At 47.3% G+C, this 20,631-nt stretch overlaps 1 protein-coding gene across 1 annotated transcript in view; it reads left to right on the top strand.

Moving 5' to 3' along the window:
- sdc3 (syndecan 3) overlaps positions 1 to 20,631 on the top strand; it is a 51,882-nt gene that overhangs the window by 18,298 nt on the left and 12,953 nt on the right. Inside the window, exons 2-3 of the mRNA XM_052472297.1 lie at positions 11,871 to 11,964; positions 16,816 to 17,591. Of these exons, the coding sequence (XP_052328257.1) occupies positions 11,871 to 11,964; positions 16,816 to 17,591 (870 nt within the window). The remainder of the gene's footprint in view (positions 1 to 11,870; positions 11,965 to 16,815; positions 17,592 to 20,631) is intronic.

Here is a 20,631-nt window from a genome sequence, read left to right as displayed (position 1 = left end):
TTTTAGAATTAAAAAAAATAAATAATCAAAAATGAAAAGCTTGAGTCTTAAGTCAAGTATTCAAATCCTTTGTTATGGCAAGCCTAAATAAGTTCAGGAGTAAAAATGTACTGAACTTCTTGGCGCACCCATCCCGTATCATTTTCATCAACATCCGTTGAATTGCAGAGCGCCAAATTAAATTACAAAAAATATTTAATTTCCATGAAATCACAAGTGCAATATAGCAAAACACAGCGTAGCTTGTTGTTAATCCACCTGGCATGCCAGATTTCAAAAAAGCTTTACAGCAAAAGCTATCTAAGCGTTTATGTTAGGACATCTCTCTCAGCAGACTAAACATTCCAAACAGCTAGCAGCAAAGTAGACTTTCTGGTCACTAAGTCAGAAAAGCAATAAAATTAATCACTTACCTTTGATGATCTTCAGATGTTTGCACTCACGAGACTCCCAGTTACACAATAAATGTTTATTTTGTTCCATAAAGAAAAATGTTCTATCCAAAATGCCTCCATTTCGTTGGCGCGTTTTGTTCAGAAATCCACAGGCTCGAGCCGTCACGACGGGGCAGACAAATTCCAAATAGTATCCGTAAAGTTTGTAGAAACGTCAAACGTTTTTTATAATCAATCCTCAAGTTGTTTTTAACAATAAATTATCGATAATATTTAAACCGGACCATAGCTTTTCCAATAGGATAGAGAGAGAAAATGTCTGCTCCAATCTGTTGCGCATGCAAAACTCTGCTGGCATCCAGCCATCCACTGACGCACTGTGATCGTTCTCGATAATTTTTCAGAATAAAACACTGAAACTATGTCTAAAGACTGTTCACACCATGTGGAAGCCATAGAGAAAGGAATCTGGTTGATATCCCTTTAAATGGAGGGAAGGCATGCAATGGAACAGAGGTTTCAGGAAAAACAGCACGTCCTGGTTGGATTTTCCTCAGGTTTTCGCCTGCAATATCAGTTATGTTATACACACAGACAATATTTTGACAGTTTTGGAAACTTTAGAGTGTTTTCTATCCTAATCCGATAGTTATATGTATATTCTAGATTCTGGGCCTGAGAAATAGGCCGTTTAATTTGGGTACGTTTTTCATCCAAACATCAAAATACTGCCCCCTACACTCGAGGTTAACAAGTCAGATAATAAGTTGCATAGACTAACTCTGGGGGCAATAATAGTGTTTAACATGATTTTTGAATGACTACCCATCTCTGTACCCCACACATATACAATTATCTTTTAAGGTCCCTAAGTCGGGCAGTGAATTTCAAGCATAGATTCAACCACAAAGACCAGGGAGGTTTTCCCATGCCTTTCAAAGAAGGGCACCTATTGCTAGATGGTTTTTAAAAAAGCAGACATTGAATATCCCTTTGAGCATGGTTTAGTTATTAATTACACTTTGGATGATGTATCAATACACCCAGTCACTACAAAGATACAGGCGCCCAGTTGACGGAGAGGAAGGAAACTGCTCAGGGATTTTTATCATGATGCCAATGGTGACTTTAAAACAGTTAGAGTTTAATGGCTGTGATAGGAGAGAACTGAGGATGGATCAACTTTTTATTTGAGAACAAGTTCTCATTTACAACTGCAACATGGCCAAGATAAAGCAAAGCAGTTTGACAAAAACAACAACAGAGTTACATATGGGATAAACAAACGTACAGTCAATAACACAATAGAAAAATCTATATACAGTGAGTGTAAATGTAGTAAGATTAGGGAGGAAATGGCAATAAATAGGCCATAGTGACAAAATAATTATAATTTAACATTAACACTGGAGTGATAGATGTGCAAGTAGGGATACTGGGGTGCAAAAGATGAAAAATAAATAACAATATGGGGATGAGGTAGTTTGATGGGCTATTTACAGATGGGCTGTGTACAGCTGCAGAGATCGGTAAGCTGCTCTGACAGCTGATGCTTAAAGTTAGTGAGGGAGATATAAGTCTCCAGCTTCAGTGATTTATGCAATTCGTTCCAGTCATTGGCAACAGAGAACTGGAAGGAAAGGCGGCCAAAGGACGTGTTAGCTTTGGGGATGACCAGTGAAATATACCTGCTGGAGCGCGTACTACGGGTGGGTGTTGCTATGGTGACCAGTGACCTGAGATAACGCAGGGCTTTACCTAGCAAAGACTTATAGATGGCCTGGTGCCAGTAGGTTTGGCGAAGAATATGTAGCGAGGGCCAACCAACGAGAGCATTCAGGTCGCAATGATGGGTAGTATATGGGACGTTGGTGACAAAACGGATGGCACCGTGATAGACTACCTCCAATTTACTGAGTAGAGTGTTGGAGGCTATTTTGTAAATGACATCGCCAAAGTCAAGGATCGGTAGGATAGTCAGTTTTACAAGGATATGTTTGGCAGCATAAGTGAAGGAGGCTTTGTTGCCAAATAGGAAGCCGATTCTAGATTTCATTTTGGATTGGAGATGCTTAATGTGAGTCTGGAAGGAGAGTTTACAGTCTAGCCAGACACCTAGGTATTTATAGTTGTCCACATATTCTAAGTCAGAACCGTCCAAAGTTGTGATGCTAGTCGGGCGGGCAGCGATCGTTTGAAGAGCATGCATTTAGTTTTACTAGCATTTAAGTGCAGTTGGAGGCCACGGAAGGAGTGTTGTATGGCATTGAAGCTCGTTTCGAGGTTTGTTAACACAGTGTCCAAAGAAGGGCCAGAAGTATACAGAATGGTGTCGTCTGCGTAGAGGTACAATGATGGCCTACCCCAGCCAAACCCAGACGACTCTGGGCCAATTGTGCACCGCCCTATGGGACTCCCAATCATGGCCGGTTGTGATACAGTCTGGAATCGAACCAGGGTCTGTAGTGATGCCTCTAGCACTGAGATGCAGTGCCTTAGACCGCTGCGCCACTCGGGAGCCCGTAATTGCTTGAGGCAATATCATAAAGCACTAAACCAGAGCATGCAGTTATCAGGAACACAAAATAATACGCTGGAGCTGGGACTGGACGTCAACAGTTATGGAATTCACACATATGCAAAGTATTGACATACAACCACTAGCCTCTAGTCCTGTGTAGCAGACTGTGTGTTATGAACCACTAGCCTCTAGTCCTGTGTAGCAGACTGTGTGTTATGAACCACTAGCCTCTAGTCCTGTGTAGCAGACTGTGTGTTATGAACCACTAGCCTCTAGTCCTGTGTAGCAGACTGTGTGTTATGAACCACTAGTCTCTAGTCCTGTGTAGCAGACTGTGTGTTATGAACCACTAGTCTCTAGTTCTGTGTAGCAGACTGTGTGTTATGAACCACTAGCCTCTAGTCCTGTGTAGCAGACTGTGTGTTATGAACCACTAGCCTCTAGTCCTGTGTAGCAGACTGTGTGTTATGAACCACTAGCCTCTAGTCCTGTGTAGCAGACTGTGTGTTATGAACCACTAGCCTCTAGTCCTGTGGAGCAGACTGTGTGTTATGAACCACTAGCCTCTAGTCCTGTGGAGCAGACTGTGTGTTATGAACCACTAGCCTCTAGTCCTGTGTAGCAGACTGTGTGTTATGAACCACTAGCCTCTAGTCCTGTGGAGCAGACTGTGTGTTATGAACCACTAGCCTCTAGTCCTGTGTAGCAGACTGTGTGTTATGAACCACTAGCCTCTAGTCCTGTGGAGCAAACTGTGTGTTATGAACCACTAGCCTCTAGTCCTGTGGAGCAGACTGTGTGTTATGAACCACTAGCCTCTAGTCCTGTGGAGCAGACTGTGTGTTATGAACCACTAGCCTCTAGTCCTGTGGAGCAAACTGTGTGTTATGAACCACTAGCCTCTAGTCCTGTGTAGCAGACTGTGTGTTATGAACCACTAGCCTCTAGTCCTGTGGAGCAAACTGTGTGTTATGAACCACTAGCCTCTAGTCCTGTGGAGCAGACTGTGTGTTATGAACCACTAGCCTCTAGTCCTGTGTAGCAGACTGTGTGTTATGAACCACTAGCCTCTAGTCCTGTGTAGCAGACTGTGTGTTATGAACCACTAGCCTCTAGTCCTGTGGAGCAGACTGTGTGTTATGAACCACTAGCCTCTAGTCCTGTGGAGCAAACTGTGTGTTATGAACCACTAGCCTCTAGTCCTGTGGAGCAGACTGTGTGTTATGAACCACTAGCCTCTAGTCCTGTGGAGCAGACTGTGTGTTATGAACCACTAGCCTCTAGTCCTGTGTAGCAGACTGTGTGTTATGAACCACTAGCCTCTAGTCCTGTGTAGCAGACTGTGTGTTATGAACCACTAGTCTCTAGTCCTGTGTAGCAGACTGTGTGTTATGAACCACTAGCCTCTAGTCCTGTGTAGCAGACTGTGTGTTATGAACCACTAGCCTCTAGTCCTGTGGAGCAGACTGTGTGTTATGAACCACTAGCCTCTAGTCCTGTGGAGCAAACTGTGTGTTATGAACCACTAGCCTCTAGTCCTGTGGAGCAGACTGTGTGTTATGAACCACTAGCCTCTAGTCCTGTGGAGCAGACTGTGTGTTATGAACCACTAGCCTCTAGTCCTGTGTAGCAGACTGTGTGTTATGAACCACTAGCCTCTAGTCCTGTGTAGCAGACTGTGTGTTATGAACCACTAGTCTCTAGTCCTGTGTAGCAGACTGTGTGTTATGAACCACTAGCCTCTAGTCCTGTGTAGCAGACTGTGTGTTATGAACCACTAGCCTCTAGTCCTGTGGAGCAGACTGTGTGTTATGAACCACTAGCCTCTAGTCCTGTGTAGCAGACTGTGTGTTATGAACCACTAGCCTCTAGTCCTGTGTAGCAGACTGTGTGTTATGAACCACTAGCCTCTAGTCCTGTGTAGCAGACTGTGTGTTATGAACCACTAGCCTCTAGTCCTGTGTAGCAGACTGTGTGTTATGAACCACTAGCCTCTAGTCCTGTGGAGCAGACTGTGTGTTATGAACCACTAGCCTCTAGTCCTGTGGAGCAAACTGTGTGTTATGAACCACTAGCCTCTAGTCCTGTGGAGCAGACTGTGTGTTATGAACCACTAGCCTCTAGTCCTGTGTAGCAGACTGTGTGTTATGAACCACTAGCCTCTAGTCCTGTGTAGCAGACTGTGTGTTATGAACCACTAGCCTCTAGTCCTGTGTAGCAGACTGTGTGTTATGAACCACTAGCCTCTAGTCCTGTGTAGCAGACTGTGTGTTATGAACCACTAGTCTCTAGTCCTGTGTAGCAGACTGTGTGTTATGAACCACTAGCCTCTAGTCCTGTGTAGCAGACTGTGTGTTATGAACCACTAGCCTCTAGTCCTGTGTAGCAGACTGTGTGTTATGAACCACTAGCCCCTAGTCCTGTGTAGCAGACTGTGTGTTATGAACCACTAGCCTCTAGTCCTGTGTAGCAGGATATGTATTTTGATGTGAATCACAGTTTAGCTCCCTGTCTCTGTGAGAGAGAGCAGGGAGCTGGTTGACCTAGCAGGATCAACCTGTTAGAAACCAGAAAAACACGCTCTCACACACACACACACACACACACACACACACACACACACACACACACACACACACACACACACACACACACACACACACACACACAGACTCTCTCACACACACACACAGACTCTCTCACACACGCACACAGACTCTCTCACACATGCACACAGACTCTCTCACACATGCACACAGACTCTCTCACACATGCACACAGACTCTCACACAAATGCACACAGACTCTCACACACACACACACACTGGAAAACAGTAAAGACAGGAAAAGCCTGGACTTAAAATAACATGTCATTCATACAGCAACTTATAACAACAGTTAACTTCAAAAACAAAGGGGCTTATTCTAGACTGGAGGGTGCAACGTCATGGAACCAAATGGCTAGATAAAAATGTGTTGTGTAGAATGGATGTGACTCCCTGTCATGTAGTGTTTCTGCTCTATACACTACAGTTCTATCTGCTACAGTCCACATTACAGTGCATTGAATAAGGGTGGGGTTACTGAGGGGTAGAACTGTCAAAAAACAGGAGGAAAGAGTTAGCCAGCCAACTTCCTAAAACATTCTGAAAGAACACCATAAGTTTGACTTGAAACAAAGACTGACTTGTATGTAACAATGCAGGCATTCGCTGGCACACTTGACCTTTCTGATCCTGCTTTTAACACATCCACATGTTCAAGATATTTGTTACACTTCAAGATATATTCATAAGACATTATCAGTATGTCATACATGCCCCATGGCAAGTACATTGATTATAAGCACATCATAATGCATTGTATGTGTGTGTGTGTCCACCTCTGTGTGGTAATTATCCTGTGTTGTATAGCGTACAAGTGCTTCTGTTTTTAGCCGACTTTCCAGATTGTCTGTGTGCAGACAAACTGCAGCCTCGGCTGTATTCGCCACCCAAAATCACACAACTCACTCACTCACTCTCTCTCTCTCACACACACATACACACCATAAACAAACCCTGTGATTACATACTTGTTTATACGAGCACAGACATACGTATGTACACACACCCTGTCATTATACACAGAGTGACACACTTCAGAATGAGGTCATACCAGACATTTACACTTGTAATATGCACTCATGTATATTTACCCTGCGGATGGAGAGACATTACTGTGGAAGGATAAACATAGAATAAACATAAAGGATACAGACATATAGACATGCATCTCTCTGTCCTCTATCTCTCTCTCACATACACATCATAAACACACAGACATAACCTACATGCTTACTCAGACTGGACACAGAGGAAAACAAAGCAGGTGTGAAACTGTGTGTGTGTGTGTGTGTGTGTGTGTGTGTTTATAATCAGGGGTGGTATGTGAGAGGCTTCTTCAAGGGACAGTCTCACAGCTAGCCCAAGGAGGAGGGGTAAGATGGGAGGATGAGAGGAGAGGAAGGAGGGGGTTGTTGACACAGCTCCAACAACAATCAGAGAAGGATTGGGAGAGAGGGTGTGGGAGAGAGAGATAAAGGGAGAAGGAGGGATAGATAAGGGAGAAAAACAGATGAAAGGAAAGATAAAGGGAGACCGATGAAGGGCGAGAGAGCTGGAGGAGAGAAACAGTCTGTTTTTAACTTGTTTTTGGGTTGTTTATTTGGTGTTACGTAACTCCTGCCTATTTAGTTACAGTCATGTGTGTACGTATAAGTTGTGTTTGCGTGTGTGTTCATTTAAGGTTGTGTGTGTGTGGTTGCCTCACTGTGGGAGATGTGAATTTCTGTGAAAGACAGAGGTTGCTCCTAGCAACGGGCCTCATTGTAAAACAGATCCTTGCTATAGACACACACACACACACACACACACACACACACACACACACACACACACACACACACACACACACACACACACACACACACACACACACTGCTGCCATGAACGGTTTGAGATGTCTTTTCAGTGCTGACTGATCGTTGGGTTTGCTAGTAACAGTAGCCCTGCAATAAAAGAAAGGTTCAGTCTACTTTCAGACAGCCTACTTTCAAACTTCCAGACTCCCATGTGAATGTTGTTTCTCTACAGACCTGCTCAGAGAATCAAAACAACATTTAGTAATTCTCCCATTTGTAAAGAACTTTCATTTGGACCTATATATTTTGATCTCTTTCGATCTCTTATAGTTCTATCTCAGAGGTAGTGTTGAGTTATTAAACAACTAATTGACCAACGTCAGTTCATTTTAGTTCTTTCTTTGTGAGCTCAGCGCGCCATTTCTCTAGAGAAATCAAATAAAGAACTACTGTATGTGGGATGCTGGGAGTTTTCATTAGGCAAATATTCAAACTAGTTCAGCTTAGAAACGTGGTTATTAACTACAATGACCATAATCCACTGCACCTGTTCTCCCTGGCTTGGACAGAGACGGATGGTCTACACACAGGCCGCATAAGAGAGGAATGTACAGACAAGAGGGTTAGTGACCGTTCGTGAGGTAGCTCTGCCCGATTGATAGTTGTAGTAATAAGCAGTACCTTATGTACTTTGAAGAACTAGTACAATTATTTTCAGACAGGTCTGCAGCATACTTAGGCAGCTACTAGCCTAACTAAGTAGGATGACTCAAAGATTGTACAGTGATCAGAGATAACGGTAGATGGTGGTCTAGCTGGCTGGATGCTACTGCCTGATCAGAGATAACGGTAGATGGTGGTCTAGCTGGCTGGATGCTACTGCCTGATCAGAGATAACGGTAGATGGTGGTCTAGCTGGCTGGATGCTACTGCCTGATCAGAGATAACGGTAGATGGTGGTCTAGCTGGCTGGATGCTACTGCCTGATCAGAGATAACGGTAGATGGTGGTCTAGCTGGCTGGATGCTACTGCCTGATCAGAGATGAGATAATGACTTTAAAAACGAAGAAATACATATACAAACCTGGAAAATGTCATTTTTCATAGTAATTTCCTATTTTTCTATTGATGTCTACCCAATGTGGACCTGACAGAGACAATGGAATGTTTTCAATTTTTTGGCATTTGAATGTTCACTATTTTCGGCTTTGGAATTTCCATTCAAAAGCTCAAATCACTTTTAAAGTAATTATTTCATAATGCATTCAATGTTTTTAAAAAGTATCAAAAACTAAATAGAAAAACGTGATTCTTTTTGAATAATCCAAACGGACTTCAAAAAGCACTAATCACTCTGAGAAAATCTACTCCCTGTAGTGCACTACCACTATAACTAAAGCACAGCGCATCAAAAGTAGTGCACTATAAGACGAGAAAGCACTACTTCTGACCAAAAGCTGGACACTATATAGGGATAGGGTGGCAGAAATAGTGCATTATAAAGTGAATAGCGTTCCAGTTGAAATGTGGTTCTAGCACGGCCCACAGTGAAGCAAGTAGAGCCACACTGAGGTCAGGTTTCTAGTTTCTACATTGCATGATGGTTTAATTGGCTTTCAGTGGCATCAGGTTTCCTTTGTGTTTCCTGGAGGCAGAGAGAGCAGTGGGATACCACTAGCTAACTGGCACTGTCTGTCTGTGTGTGTCTGTGTGTCTGTTTCTTTCTGCCTGCCAGAGGTTAACTTTAAGATATGATGACTGTTTACACAACAGTTTATAATGAACAGTAGGAAGCTAGCTGATAGTACTACAGTAATTATCCAAATAAAATCTAGAGTACCCTGAACCGATCAAATCTACCATAAACCACCCCACATCTTTCCAAGTCACCCCATATGTAACGTCCCTATTCCCCATAGCCGTATGAAGTGGCTTGTCCTCAGCTGTAAGCGACTTAACCGTTTTGGGGAAGGTCAGAGAGGGTGGAGGTGAGGACATTCAGGCCGGGAGCTCACCCTAACCCTGTCACCTTTCTCTTGACCTGAACTTGGGGTGACTAGGTCATCACAACACAACCACAGGACCAGACAGTAGCAGAAATCCCAGTTCAAAGTCAAACGCGGTGCACAGCTTGTTTATCTGCGTTTGTTTGAATCACAGTTTGTTTCTAAATGTAGATGAGCTGTTCTAATGTTACCTACCTGGATTATTGTGGTGTAGTATGGTTGTGGTGTAGTATGGTTGTGGTGTAGTATGGTTGTGGTGTAGTATGGTTGTGGTGCACTATGGTTGTGGTGTAGTATGGTTGTGGTGCACTATGGTTGTGGTGTAGTATGGTTGTGGTGCACTATGGTTGTGGTGCACTATGGTTGTGGTGCACTATGGTTGTGGTGCAGTATGGTTGTGGTGTAGTATGGTTGTGGTGTAGTATGGTTGTGGTGCAGTATGGTTGTGGTGCAGTATGGTTGTGGTGCACTATGGTTGTGGTGCACTATGGTTGTGGTGCACTATGGTTGTGGTGCACTGTGGTTGTGGTGCACTGTGGTTGTGGTGCACTGTGGTTGTGGTGTAGGGTGTAGTATGGTTGTGGTGCACTATGGTTGTGGTGTAGTATGGTTGTGGTGCACTATGGTTGTGGTGCACTATAGTTGTGGTGTAGTATGGTAGTGGTGTAGTATGGTTGTGGTGCACTATGGTTGTGGTGCACTATGGTTGTGGTGCACTATGGTTGTGGTGCACTATGGTTGTGGTGCACTATGGTTGTGGTGCAGTATGGTTGTGGTGCAGTATGGTTGTGGTGTAGTATGGTTGTGGTGCACTATGGTTGTGGTGCACTATGGTGAAGGTGCACTATGGTGAAGGTGCACTGTGGTTGTGGTGCAGTATGGTTGTGGTGCACTATGGTTGTGGTGCACTGTGGTTGTGGTGCAGTATGGTAGTGGTGCAGTATGGTAGTGGTGCAGTATGGTTGTGGTTGTGGTGCAGTATGGTTGTGGTGCACTATAGTTGTGGTGCAGTATGGTTGTGGTGCAGTATGGTTGTGGTGTAGTATGGTTGTATGGTTGTGGTGCAGTATGGTTGTGGTGTAGTATGGTTGTGGTGTAGTATGGTTGTGGTGCACTATGGTTGTGGTGCACTATGGTGAAGGTGCACTGTGGTTGTGGTGCACTATGGTTGTGGTGCACTGTGGTTGTGGTGTTGTATGGTTGTGGTGCACTATGGTTGTGGTGTAGTATGGTTGTGGTGCACTATGGTTGTGGTGCACTGTGGTTGTGGTGTAGTATGGTTGTGGTGCACTATGGTGGTGGTGCACTATAGTTGTGGTGCACTATGGTTGTGGTGCACTGTGGTTGTGGTGCAGTATGGTAGTGGTGCAGTATGGTAGTGGTGCAGTATGGTTGTGGTTGTGGTGCAGTATGGTTGTGGTGCACTATAGTTGTGGTGCAGTATGGTTGTGGTGCAGTATGGTTGTGGTGTAGTATGGTTGTGGTGCACTATGGTTGTGGTGCAGTATGGTTGTGGTGTTGTATGGTTGTGGTGCAGTATGGTTGTGGTGTAGTATGGTTGTGGTGTAGTATGGTTGTGGTGCACTGGTTGTGGTGTAGTATGGTTGTGGTGTAGTGTATGGTTGTGGTGCACTATGGTTGTGGTGCACTATGGTTGTGGTACAGTATGGTTGTGGTGCACTATGGTTGTGGTGCACTATGGTTGTATGGTTGTGGTGCACTATGGTTGTGGTGTAGTATGGTTGTGGGGCATTATGGTTGTGGTGAATGCACCAATTTGTAAGTCGCTCTGGATAAGAGCGTCTGCTAAATGACTTAAATGTAAATGTAAATGTGGTGCAGTACGGTTGTGGTGCACTATGGTTGTGGTGCACTATGGTTGTGGTGCACTATGGTTGTGGTGCACTATGGTTGTGGTGCACTATGGTTGTGGTGCAGTATGGTTGTGGTGCAGTATGGTTGTGGTGCAGTATGGTTGTGGTGCAGTATGGTTGTGGTGTGTTTTGGTTTTATGCTGATCATGAAATGACTCTCATCGTTTGCTATTTTTCTGACTGTATGTAACTCTCAGGTGAAACAGTGTTTCTGGGCTGTATAAAAATATGACAGACATTGTTATGTATCCAACATCCACTTATTGAGATTACCAACAAACAGCTCTTCTCATCTCTAAGCCATTATAGAACTAAAAACAACTTTGGCCTGCCAAACTTTCAGCTTTGGTTCAGACTCTACAATAGTACTTATACTCAACTCAATAGTGGTCAGTTATACAACTCAATAGAACAGTCTGACAGTCTCTCGTGTGAGAGAGAAAAACAGACAGATGCCTTGTCTTCTCTCCTGTTAATGGAAGATAATGGTCCATCTCTCTCTTCTATTTTCTTTGTCTCTTCTTCCCTAATGGATAGTTCCTCTCTCATCTCTTTGGCTTTATCATTCTGAAAGTAGAGTCTCATCTAACTAAGTTTTCTATGATGGATGAAATGGACAAAACAAACAAACAGAGAGAAGAATAACCTCTGTCTTTTCTTTCTCTCTCCAGGGTCAGACCTGGGTTCCGTCTATAGATCTAGAAGGTTCTTCTGGAGATGAGTTCTATGATGATGAAGACCTCTTCTCAGGCTCTGGATCTGGCTGTGAGTTTGTTGTGTGTGTGTGTGTGTGTTTGAACATGTAGGGGGCCTATATATACACACACACACACACAATCTAACATAGGCCCACTACCCGTTCAAACATGCCTATGTTAGATTGTGTGTGTGGGAATTCTCTGCAGCCTGTTGGTTTAAGAGGTGACAGCTGCTGTGTTTAAATCTGCAGCTCTGACTCCCAACCCCAAATCTGAGGTCAGATTAAACACAGGGACTACACGCTCGTAAACACACACACACACGCACGTAAACACACACATACACACACACACGCGCGTAAACGCACACACACCCGCGCGTAAACGCACACACACCCGCGCGTAAACGCACACACACCCGCGCGTAAACGCACACACACCCGCGCGTAAACGCACACACACCCGCGCGTAAACGCACACACACCCCCGCGTAAACGCACACACACCCGCGCGCAAACGCACACACACCCGGCGCGTAAACGCACACACCCGCGCGTAAACGCACACACCACCGCGCGTAAACGCACACACACACCCGCGCGTAAACGCACACACACCCGCGCGTAAACGCACACACACACCCGCGCGTAAACGCACACACACACCCGCGCGTAAACGCACACACACACCCGCGCGTAAACGCACACACACACCCGCGCGTAAACGCACACACACACCCGCGCGTAAACGCACACACACACCCGCGCGTAAACGCACACACACGCGCGTAAACGCACACACACACCCGCGCGTAAACGCACACACACACCCGCGCGTAAACGCACACACACACCCGCGCGTAAACGCACACACACACCCGCGCGTAAACGCACACACACCCGCGCGTAAACGCACACACACACCCGCGCGTAAACGCACACACACACACACCCGCGCGTAAACGCACACACACACACACACCCGCGTAAACGCACACACACACACACCCGCGTAAAACGCACACACACACACCCGCGCGTAAACGCACACACACACACACACCCGCGCGTAAACGCACACACACACACACCCGCGCAAACGCACACACACACACCACGCGGCGCAAACGCACACACACACACACCCGCGTAAACGCACACACACACCCGCGCGTAAACACACACACACACCCGCGCGCAAACACACACACACACCCGTAAACACACACACACCCGCGTAAACACACACACACACCCGCGCGTACACACACACACACACCCGCGTAAACACACACACCCGCGCGCGTAAACACACACACACACACCCGCGCGTAAACACACACACACACCCGCGCGTAAACACACACACACACACACACGCGCGTAAACAACACACACACACACACGCGCGTAAACACACACACCCGCGCGAACACACACACACCCGCGTAAAACACACACACACACACCCGCGTAAACACACACACACACACACACACACACGCGCGTAAAACACACACACACACACACGCGCGTAAACACACACACACCCGCGCGTAAACACACACACACCGGCGCGTGAAACACACACACCGGCGCAAACACACACACACCCCGTAAACACACACACCCGCGTAAACACACACACACACCCGCGTAAACACACACACACCCGCGTAAACACACACACACACCCGCGTAAACACACACACACACCCGCGTAAACACACACACACCCGCGTAACACACACACACCCGCGCGTAAACACACACACCCGCGCGTAAACACACACACACCCGCGCGTAAACACACACACACACCCGCGCGTAAACACACACACACCGCGCGTAAACACACACACACCCCGAACACACACACACCCCAGAACACACACCCGCGTAAACACACCCGCAGAACACACACCCGCGCGTAAACACACACCCGCGTAAACACACACCCCCGTAACACACACACCCGCGTAAACACACACACCCGCGTGAAACACACACACACGCGCAGAACACACACACACGCTGCAGAACACACACACACGTGCCAGAACACACACACACACGCGTAAACACACACACACACGCGGCGTAAACACACACACACGCGCGTAAACACACACACACGCGCGTAAACACACACACACGCGCGTAAACACACACACACGCGCGTAAACACACACACACGCGCGTAAACACACACACACGCGCGTAAACACACACACACGCGCGTAAACACACACACACACACGCGCGTAAACACACACACACACACACGCGCAAACACACGCGCGCGTAAACACACGCGCGTAAACACACACGCGCGCGTAAACACACACACCCGCTCGTAAACACACACACACACACACACACACCCGCGTGTAAAAACACACACACACGCGCGCGTAAAAACACACACCCGCGCGTAAAAACACACACACACCCGCGCGTAAAAACACACACACCCGTGCGTAAAAACACACACACACACACACACACACACACCCGTGCGTAAAACACACACACACCCGCGTGTAAACACACACACACACACGCTCGTAAAACACACACACACACACGCTCGTAAACACACACACACACACACCCGCGCGTAAACACACACACCCGCGTAAACAAAACACACACACACGCTCGTAAACACACACACGCTCGTAAACACACACACGCTCGTAAACACACACACCCGCGCGTAAACAAACACACCCGCGCGTAAACAAACACACCCGCGCGTAAACAAACACACCCGCGCGTAAACACACACACGCGCGCAAACACACACACACACACGCGCGCGTAAAAACACACACACACACACACACACACGCGCGTGTAAACACACACACACGCGCGTAAACACACACACGCGCGTAAACAAACAAACAAACACACACACACGCAAGCACACACACACGCGCGTAAACACACACACACGTGCGCGTAAACACACACACACGCGCGTAAACACACACACACACACACGCGTAAACACACACGTGCGCGTAAACACACACACGTGCGCGTAAACACACACACACACGCGCGTAAACAAACACACACACACACGCGCGCGTAAACACACACACACACGCGCGCGTAAACACAAACACACACACACGCGCGCGTAAACACAAACACACACGCGCGCGTAAACACACACACACATGCGCGTAAACACACACACACATGCGCGTAAACACACACACACATGCGCGTAAACACACACGCGCGCGTAAACACACACACGCGTGTAACACACACACGCGCGTAAACACACACATACACACGCGCGTAAACACACACATACACACGCGCGTAAACACACACATACACACGCGCGTAAACACACACATACACACGCGCAAACACACATACACACGCGCGTAAACACACACATACACACGCGCGTAAACACACACATACACACGCGCGTAAACACACACACACACACACACACATACACACGCATAAACACACATACACACACACTTATAAACATAAACACACACGCATAAACACACATACGGACACGCATAAACACACGCACACACATAAACACACGCACACGCATAAACACACACATACACACACATACACACACATACACACGCATAAACACACACATAAACACGCATAAACGCACACATATACACGCATAAACGCACACATACACGCGCATAAACACACACATACACACACATACACACGCATAAACGCACACATAAACACGCATAAACGCACACATATACACGCATAAACACACACATACACACACATACACACACATAAACACACACATACACGGCCTTGCATTAACGAAACACAGGAACTGGACACAGAAACTGAACACTCAGACTGAACGCGTGCACATACCCTCCCAGTAGCCAGATCTCCACCCAGACTAAGTGATCTTATTTACAGTAATCTGATTACAGACAGCAGATCAGATGATCTCATGCAGACAGGCCATTGTGTGTGTTTTAGTTTGAGTATGTGTGTTCTGTGTCTAGTTCCCATGTTTGGTGTGTGTGTGTGTGTGTGTGTGTAGAATTACCTCCATAACGCTTATTTGTAAGAGGCCTTTGTTTGTTTCAGATTAGCTTCTATGACTGTGTTTAGCCATTCTATTTCTGTTTCAGATTAGCTTCTATGACTGTGTTTAGCCATTCTATTTCTGTTTCAGATTAGCTTCTATGACTGTGTTTAGCCATTCTATTTCTGTTTCAGATTAGCTTCTATGACTGTGTTTAGCCATTCTATTTCTGTTTCAGATTAGCTTCTATGACTGTGTTTAGCCATTCTATTTCTGTTTCAGATTAGCTTCTATGACTGTGTTTAGCCATTCTATTTCTGTTTCAGATTAGCTTCTATGACTGTGTTTAGCCATTCTATTTCTGTTTCAGATTAGCTTCTATGACTGTGTTTAGCCATTCTATTTCTGTTTCATATTAGCTTCTATGACTGTGTTTAGCCATTTTATTTCTGTTTCAGATTAGCTTCTATGACTGTGTTTAGCCATTCTATTTCTGTTTCAGATTAGCTTCTATGACTGTGTTTAGCCATTCTATTTCTGTTTCAGATTAGCTTCTATGACTGTGTTTAGCCATTCTATTTCTGTTTCAGATTAGCTTCTATGACTGTGTTTAGCCATTCTATTTCTGTTTCAGATTAGCTTCTATGACTGTGTTTAGCCATTCTATTTCTGTTTCATATTAGCTTCTATGACTGTGTTTAGCCATTCTATTTCTGTTTCAGATTAGCTTCTATGACTGTGTTTAGCCATTCTATCTCTCTCATTTCCTCTCACTCTAATAAGTTTTTTTGTTCATAACTAGTTTAACAGTTAATCCCTTTAACAGTTAATCTCCTTCCCTCTTTCTTTCTCTCCATAGTTCCAGAGATGAAGGTCAACCCTACAGCGGTGGGTGTGTCTTTCAGCACTGAGGAGCCCCTTCCCCTTTCCACCACCCAGGCTACTGGCCCCGCCCCCTCAGCCCCACCTGCAGCCGAGCCCAATCCCAACCCCGACGCTCTCCCCACCCCACTACCCACTGAGGGAGAGGGGGAGAGTGGGATAGAGTGGGAGAGAGGGAGGGAGAGAGAGAGGGAGAGGGAAAGAGAGAGAGTAAGGGAGATGGAGCGGGAGAGGGATAGAGAGAGGGAGAGAGAAAAGGAGAGGGAGAGAGAAAAGGAGAGGGAGAGAGAAAGAGAGAGAGAGAGGCAACGGGAAATAGAGAGGGAAAGAGAAAGAGAACGTGAAAGAGCGAGAGCCGCCCAGACCACCATCTCACCCCATGGCCCGGCAGCTGTTCCCATGGCGACCACCAGCACAGGGACGCCTCTGGCGGAGAGTGTAGTACCCTCTAGTGGTGTGCAGGACCTGATCACCACAGAAGAAGAGGACGAGGATGTCTACCTGTCCCCAGACCCCACCACCAGTATGCCTATGGAGACCACCACGGAAGAAGAAGAAGAGGAAGAAGTGACCACTACTGATGCAGAGACCACACCCCTCCCAAAGACAACAGCTCCACCCACTACGATTGGCCCAGCCCTAACTGAGAGGTCTAGCTCCGCCCCCTTTAGGCCCAGTGTTCTGGTGACCACGCCAATTAAAGCCGCACCCACAGAGAGGAGCACACGCCCACAGCAGCCTTCTACGACAATGGTGTGTGTTTGTGTGTATCCTGTGTGTATTTATCCATCACATGTGGAGTGAGAGACACAGGTGGTCCTCGTTAAGAGCGAGGCTCCTCGTTAGTAGCATCGTTAATGATTAATTACACGATTAGCATCCAGCTAAATAGGCTGAAACACTCCACAGCTTCTGGAGATAATGTGACGTTTATTTGGGTTCTCATTCAGTTGTACAACTGACCAGGTATCTATCCCCTTTCCCCAATCAACAATCTATCTGAACTGACATGGTAATTGTGTGTCTTTCTCTCTCAATCACCCTTTGATTATTTTGCTCTCTCTCTCTCTCTCTCTCTCTCTCTCTCTCTCTCTCTCTCTCTCTCTCTCTCTCTCTCTCTCTCTCTGTGTGTCCCTCTCTCTCTGTGTCCCTGTCTCTCTCTCTCTCTCTGTCTCTCTGTCCTCTCTCTCTGTCCTCTCTGTCTCTCTCTCTCTCTCTCTCTCTCTCTGTCCTCTCTCTCTCTCTCTCTGTCTCTCTCTCTGTCCCTCTCTCTCTCTCTGTCCCTCTCTCTCTGTCCCTCTCTCTCTCTCTGTCCCCTCTCTCTCTGTCCCCTCTCTCTCTGTCTCTGTCTCTGTCTCTCTCTCTCTCTCTCTCTCTCTCTCTCTCTGTCCTCTCTCTCTCTCTCTCTCTCTCTCTCTCTCTCTGTCCCTCTCTCTCTCTCTGTCCTCTCTGTCCCTCTCTCTCTCTCTCTCTCTCTCTCTCTCTCTGTCTCTCTCTCTCTCTCTCCTCTCTCTCTCTCTCTCTGTCCCACTCTCTCTCTCTCTCTCTCTCTGTGTCCCTCTCTCTCTCTCTCTGTCCCTCTCTCTCTCTCTCTCTGTCCCTCTCTCTCTCTCTGTCCTCTCTCTCTCTGTCCCCTCTCTCTCTCTGTCCCCTCTCTCTCTCTCTGTCCCCCTCTCTCTCTCTCTCTGTCCCCTCTCTCTCTCTGTCCCTCTCTCTCTCTCTCTGTCCCTCTCTCTCTCTCTCTCTCCTCTGTCCTCTCTCTCTCTCTCTCTCTGTCCCTCTCTCTCTCTCTCTGTGTGTCCCTCTCTCTCTCTCTCTGTGTCCCTCTCTCTCTCTCTGTGTCCCTCTCTCTCTCTCTCTCTCTGTGTCCCTCTCTCTCTCTCTCTCTCTCTCTGTCCCCTCTCTCTCTCTCTGTCCCTCTCTCTCTCTCTCTCTGTCCCTCTCTCCTCTCTCTCTCTGTCCCCCTCTCTCTCTCTCTCTCTGTCCTCTCTCTCTCTCTCTCTGTCCCTCTCTCTGTCTCTCTCTCTCTCTCTCTCTCTCTCTGTCCCTCTCTCTCTCTGTCCCTCTCTCTGTCCCTCTCTCTCTCTGTCCCTCTCTCTCTCTGTCCCTCTCTCTCTGTCCCTCTCTCTCTCTGTCCCTCTCTCTCTCTGTCCCCTCTCTCTCTCTGTCTCTGTCTCTGTCTCTCTCTCTCTCTCTCTCTCTCTCTCTCTCTCTCTCTCTCTCTCTGTCCCTCTCTCTCTCTCTGTCCTCTCTCTCTCTGTCCCTCTCTCTCTCTCTCTCTCTCTGTCTCTCTCTCTCTCCTCTCTGTCCCTCTCTCTCTCTCTCTCTCTCTCTCTCTGTCCCACTCTCTCTCTCTCTCTCTCTCTCTGTGTCTCTCTCTCTCTCTGTCCCTCCTCTCTCTCTCTCTGTCCTCTCTCTCTCGGTCCCTCTCTCTCTCTGTCCCTCTCTCTCTCTCTGTCCCCCCTCTCTCTCTGTCCCCCCTCTCTCTCTCTCTGTCCCTCTCTCTCTCTGTCCTCTCTCTGTCTCTCTCTGTCCTCTCTCTCTCTCTCTCTCTCTCTCTCTCTCTCTGTCCCTCTCTCTCTCTCTCTCTGTGTGTCCCTCTCTCTCTCTCTCTGTGTCCCTCTCTCTCTCTCTCTGTGTCCCTCTCTGTGTCCCTCTCTCCTCTCTCTCTCTCTGTGTCCCTCTCTCTCTCTCTCTCTCTCTCTCTCTCTCTCTGTCCCTCTCTCTCTCTCTGTCCCTCTCTCTCTCTCTCTCTGTCCCTCTCTCTCTCTCTCTCTGTGTCCTCTCTCTCTCTCTCTGTCCCTCTCTCTGTCCCTCTCTCTCTCTCTCTGTCCTCTCTCTCTGTGTCTCTCTCTGTCCCTCTCTGTCCCCTCTCTCTCTCTCTGTCCCTCTCTCTCTGTCCTCTCTCTCTCTCTCTCTGTCCCTCTCTCTCTCTCTCTCTCTGTCCCTCTCTCTCTCTCTCTCTCTCTCTCTCTCTCTCTCTCTCCTCTCTCTCTCTCTCTCTCTCTGTCCCTCTCTCTCTCTCTGTCCTCTCTCTCTCTCTGTCCCTCTTCGCTCCTCTCTCTTTCTCTCTCTCTCTCTCTCTCTCTCTGTCCCTCTCTCTCTCTCTCCTCTCTCTCTCTGTCCCTCTCTCTCTCTCTCTGTCCCTCTCTCTGTCCTCTCTCTCTCTGTCCCCTCTCTCTCTCTCCCTCTCTCTCCCTCTCTCTCTCTGTCCCTCTCTCTCTGTCCTCTCTCTCTCTCTCTCCTCTCTCTCTCTCTGTCCCTCTCTCTCTCTCTCTGTCCCTCTCTCTCTGTCCCCTCTTTCTGTCTCTCTCTCTCTCTCTCTCTCTCTGTCCCTCTCTCTCTCTCTCTCTCTCTCTGTCCTCTCTCTCTCTCTCTCTCTCCCCCTCTCTCTCTCTCTGTCCCTCTCTCTCTCTCTCTCTGTCCCTCCTCTCTCTGTCCCTCTCTCTCTCTGTCCCTCTCTCTCTGTCCCCTCTCTCTCTCCTGTCTCTCTCTCTCTCTGTCCCCTCTCTCTCTCTGTCCTCTCTCTCTCTCTGTCCTCTCTCTCTCTCTGTCCCTCTCTCTCTCTCTCTGTCCTCTGTGTCTCTCTCTCTGTCCCTCTCTCTGTCCCTCTCTCCCTCTTTCTCTGTCCCTCTCTCTCTCTCTCTCTCTCTCTCTCTCTCTCTGTCCCTCTCTCTCTCTGTCCTCTCCTCTCTCTCTCTCTCTGTCCTCTCTCTCTCTCTCTCTCTCTCTCGTCTCTCTCTCTCTCTCTCTCTCTCTCTCTCTCTCTCTCCTGTCTCTCTTTCTGTCCTCT

Source organism: Oncorhynchus keta, chromosome 20 (assembly GCF_023373465.1).
Source record: "Oncorhynchus keta strain PuntledgeMale-10-30-2019 chromosome 20, Oket_V2, whole genome shotgun sequence".
Taxonomy (NCBI): Eukaryota; Metazoa; Chordata; class Actinopteri; order Salmoniformes; family Salmonidae; genus Oncorhynchus; species Oncorhynchus keta.
This window is presented reverse-complemented; position numbering and strand designations above follow the sequence as displayed.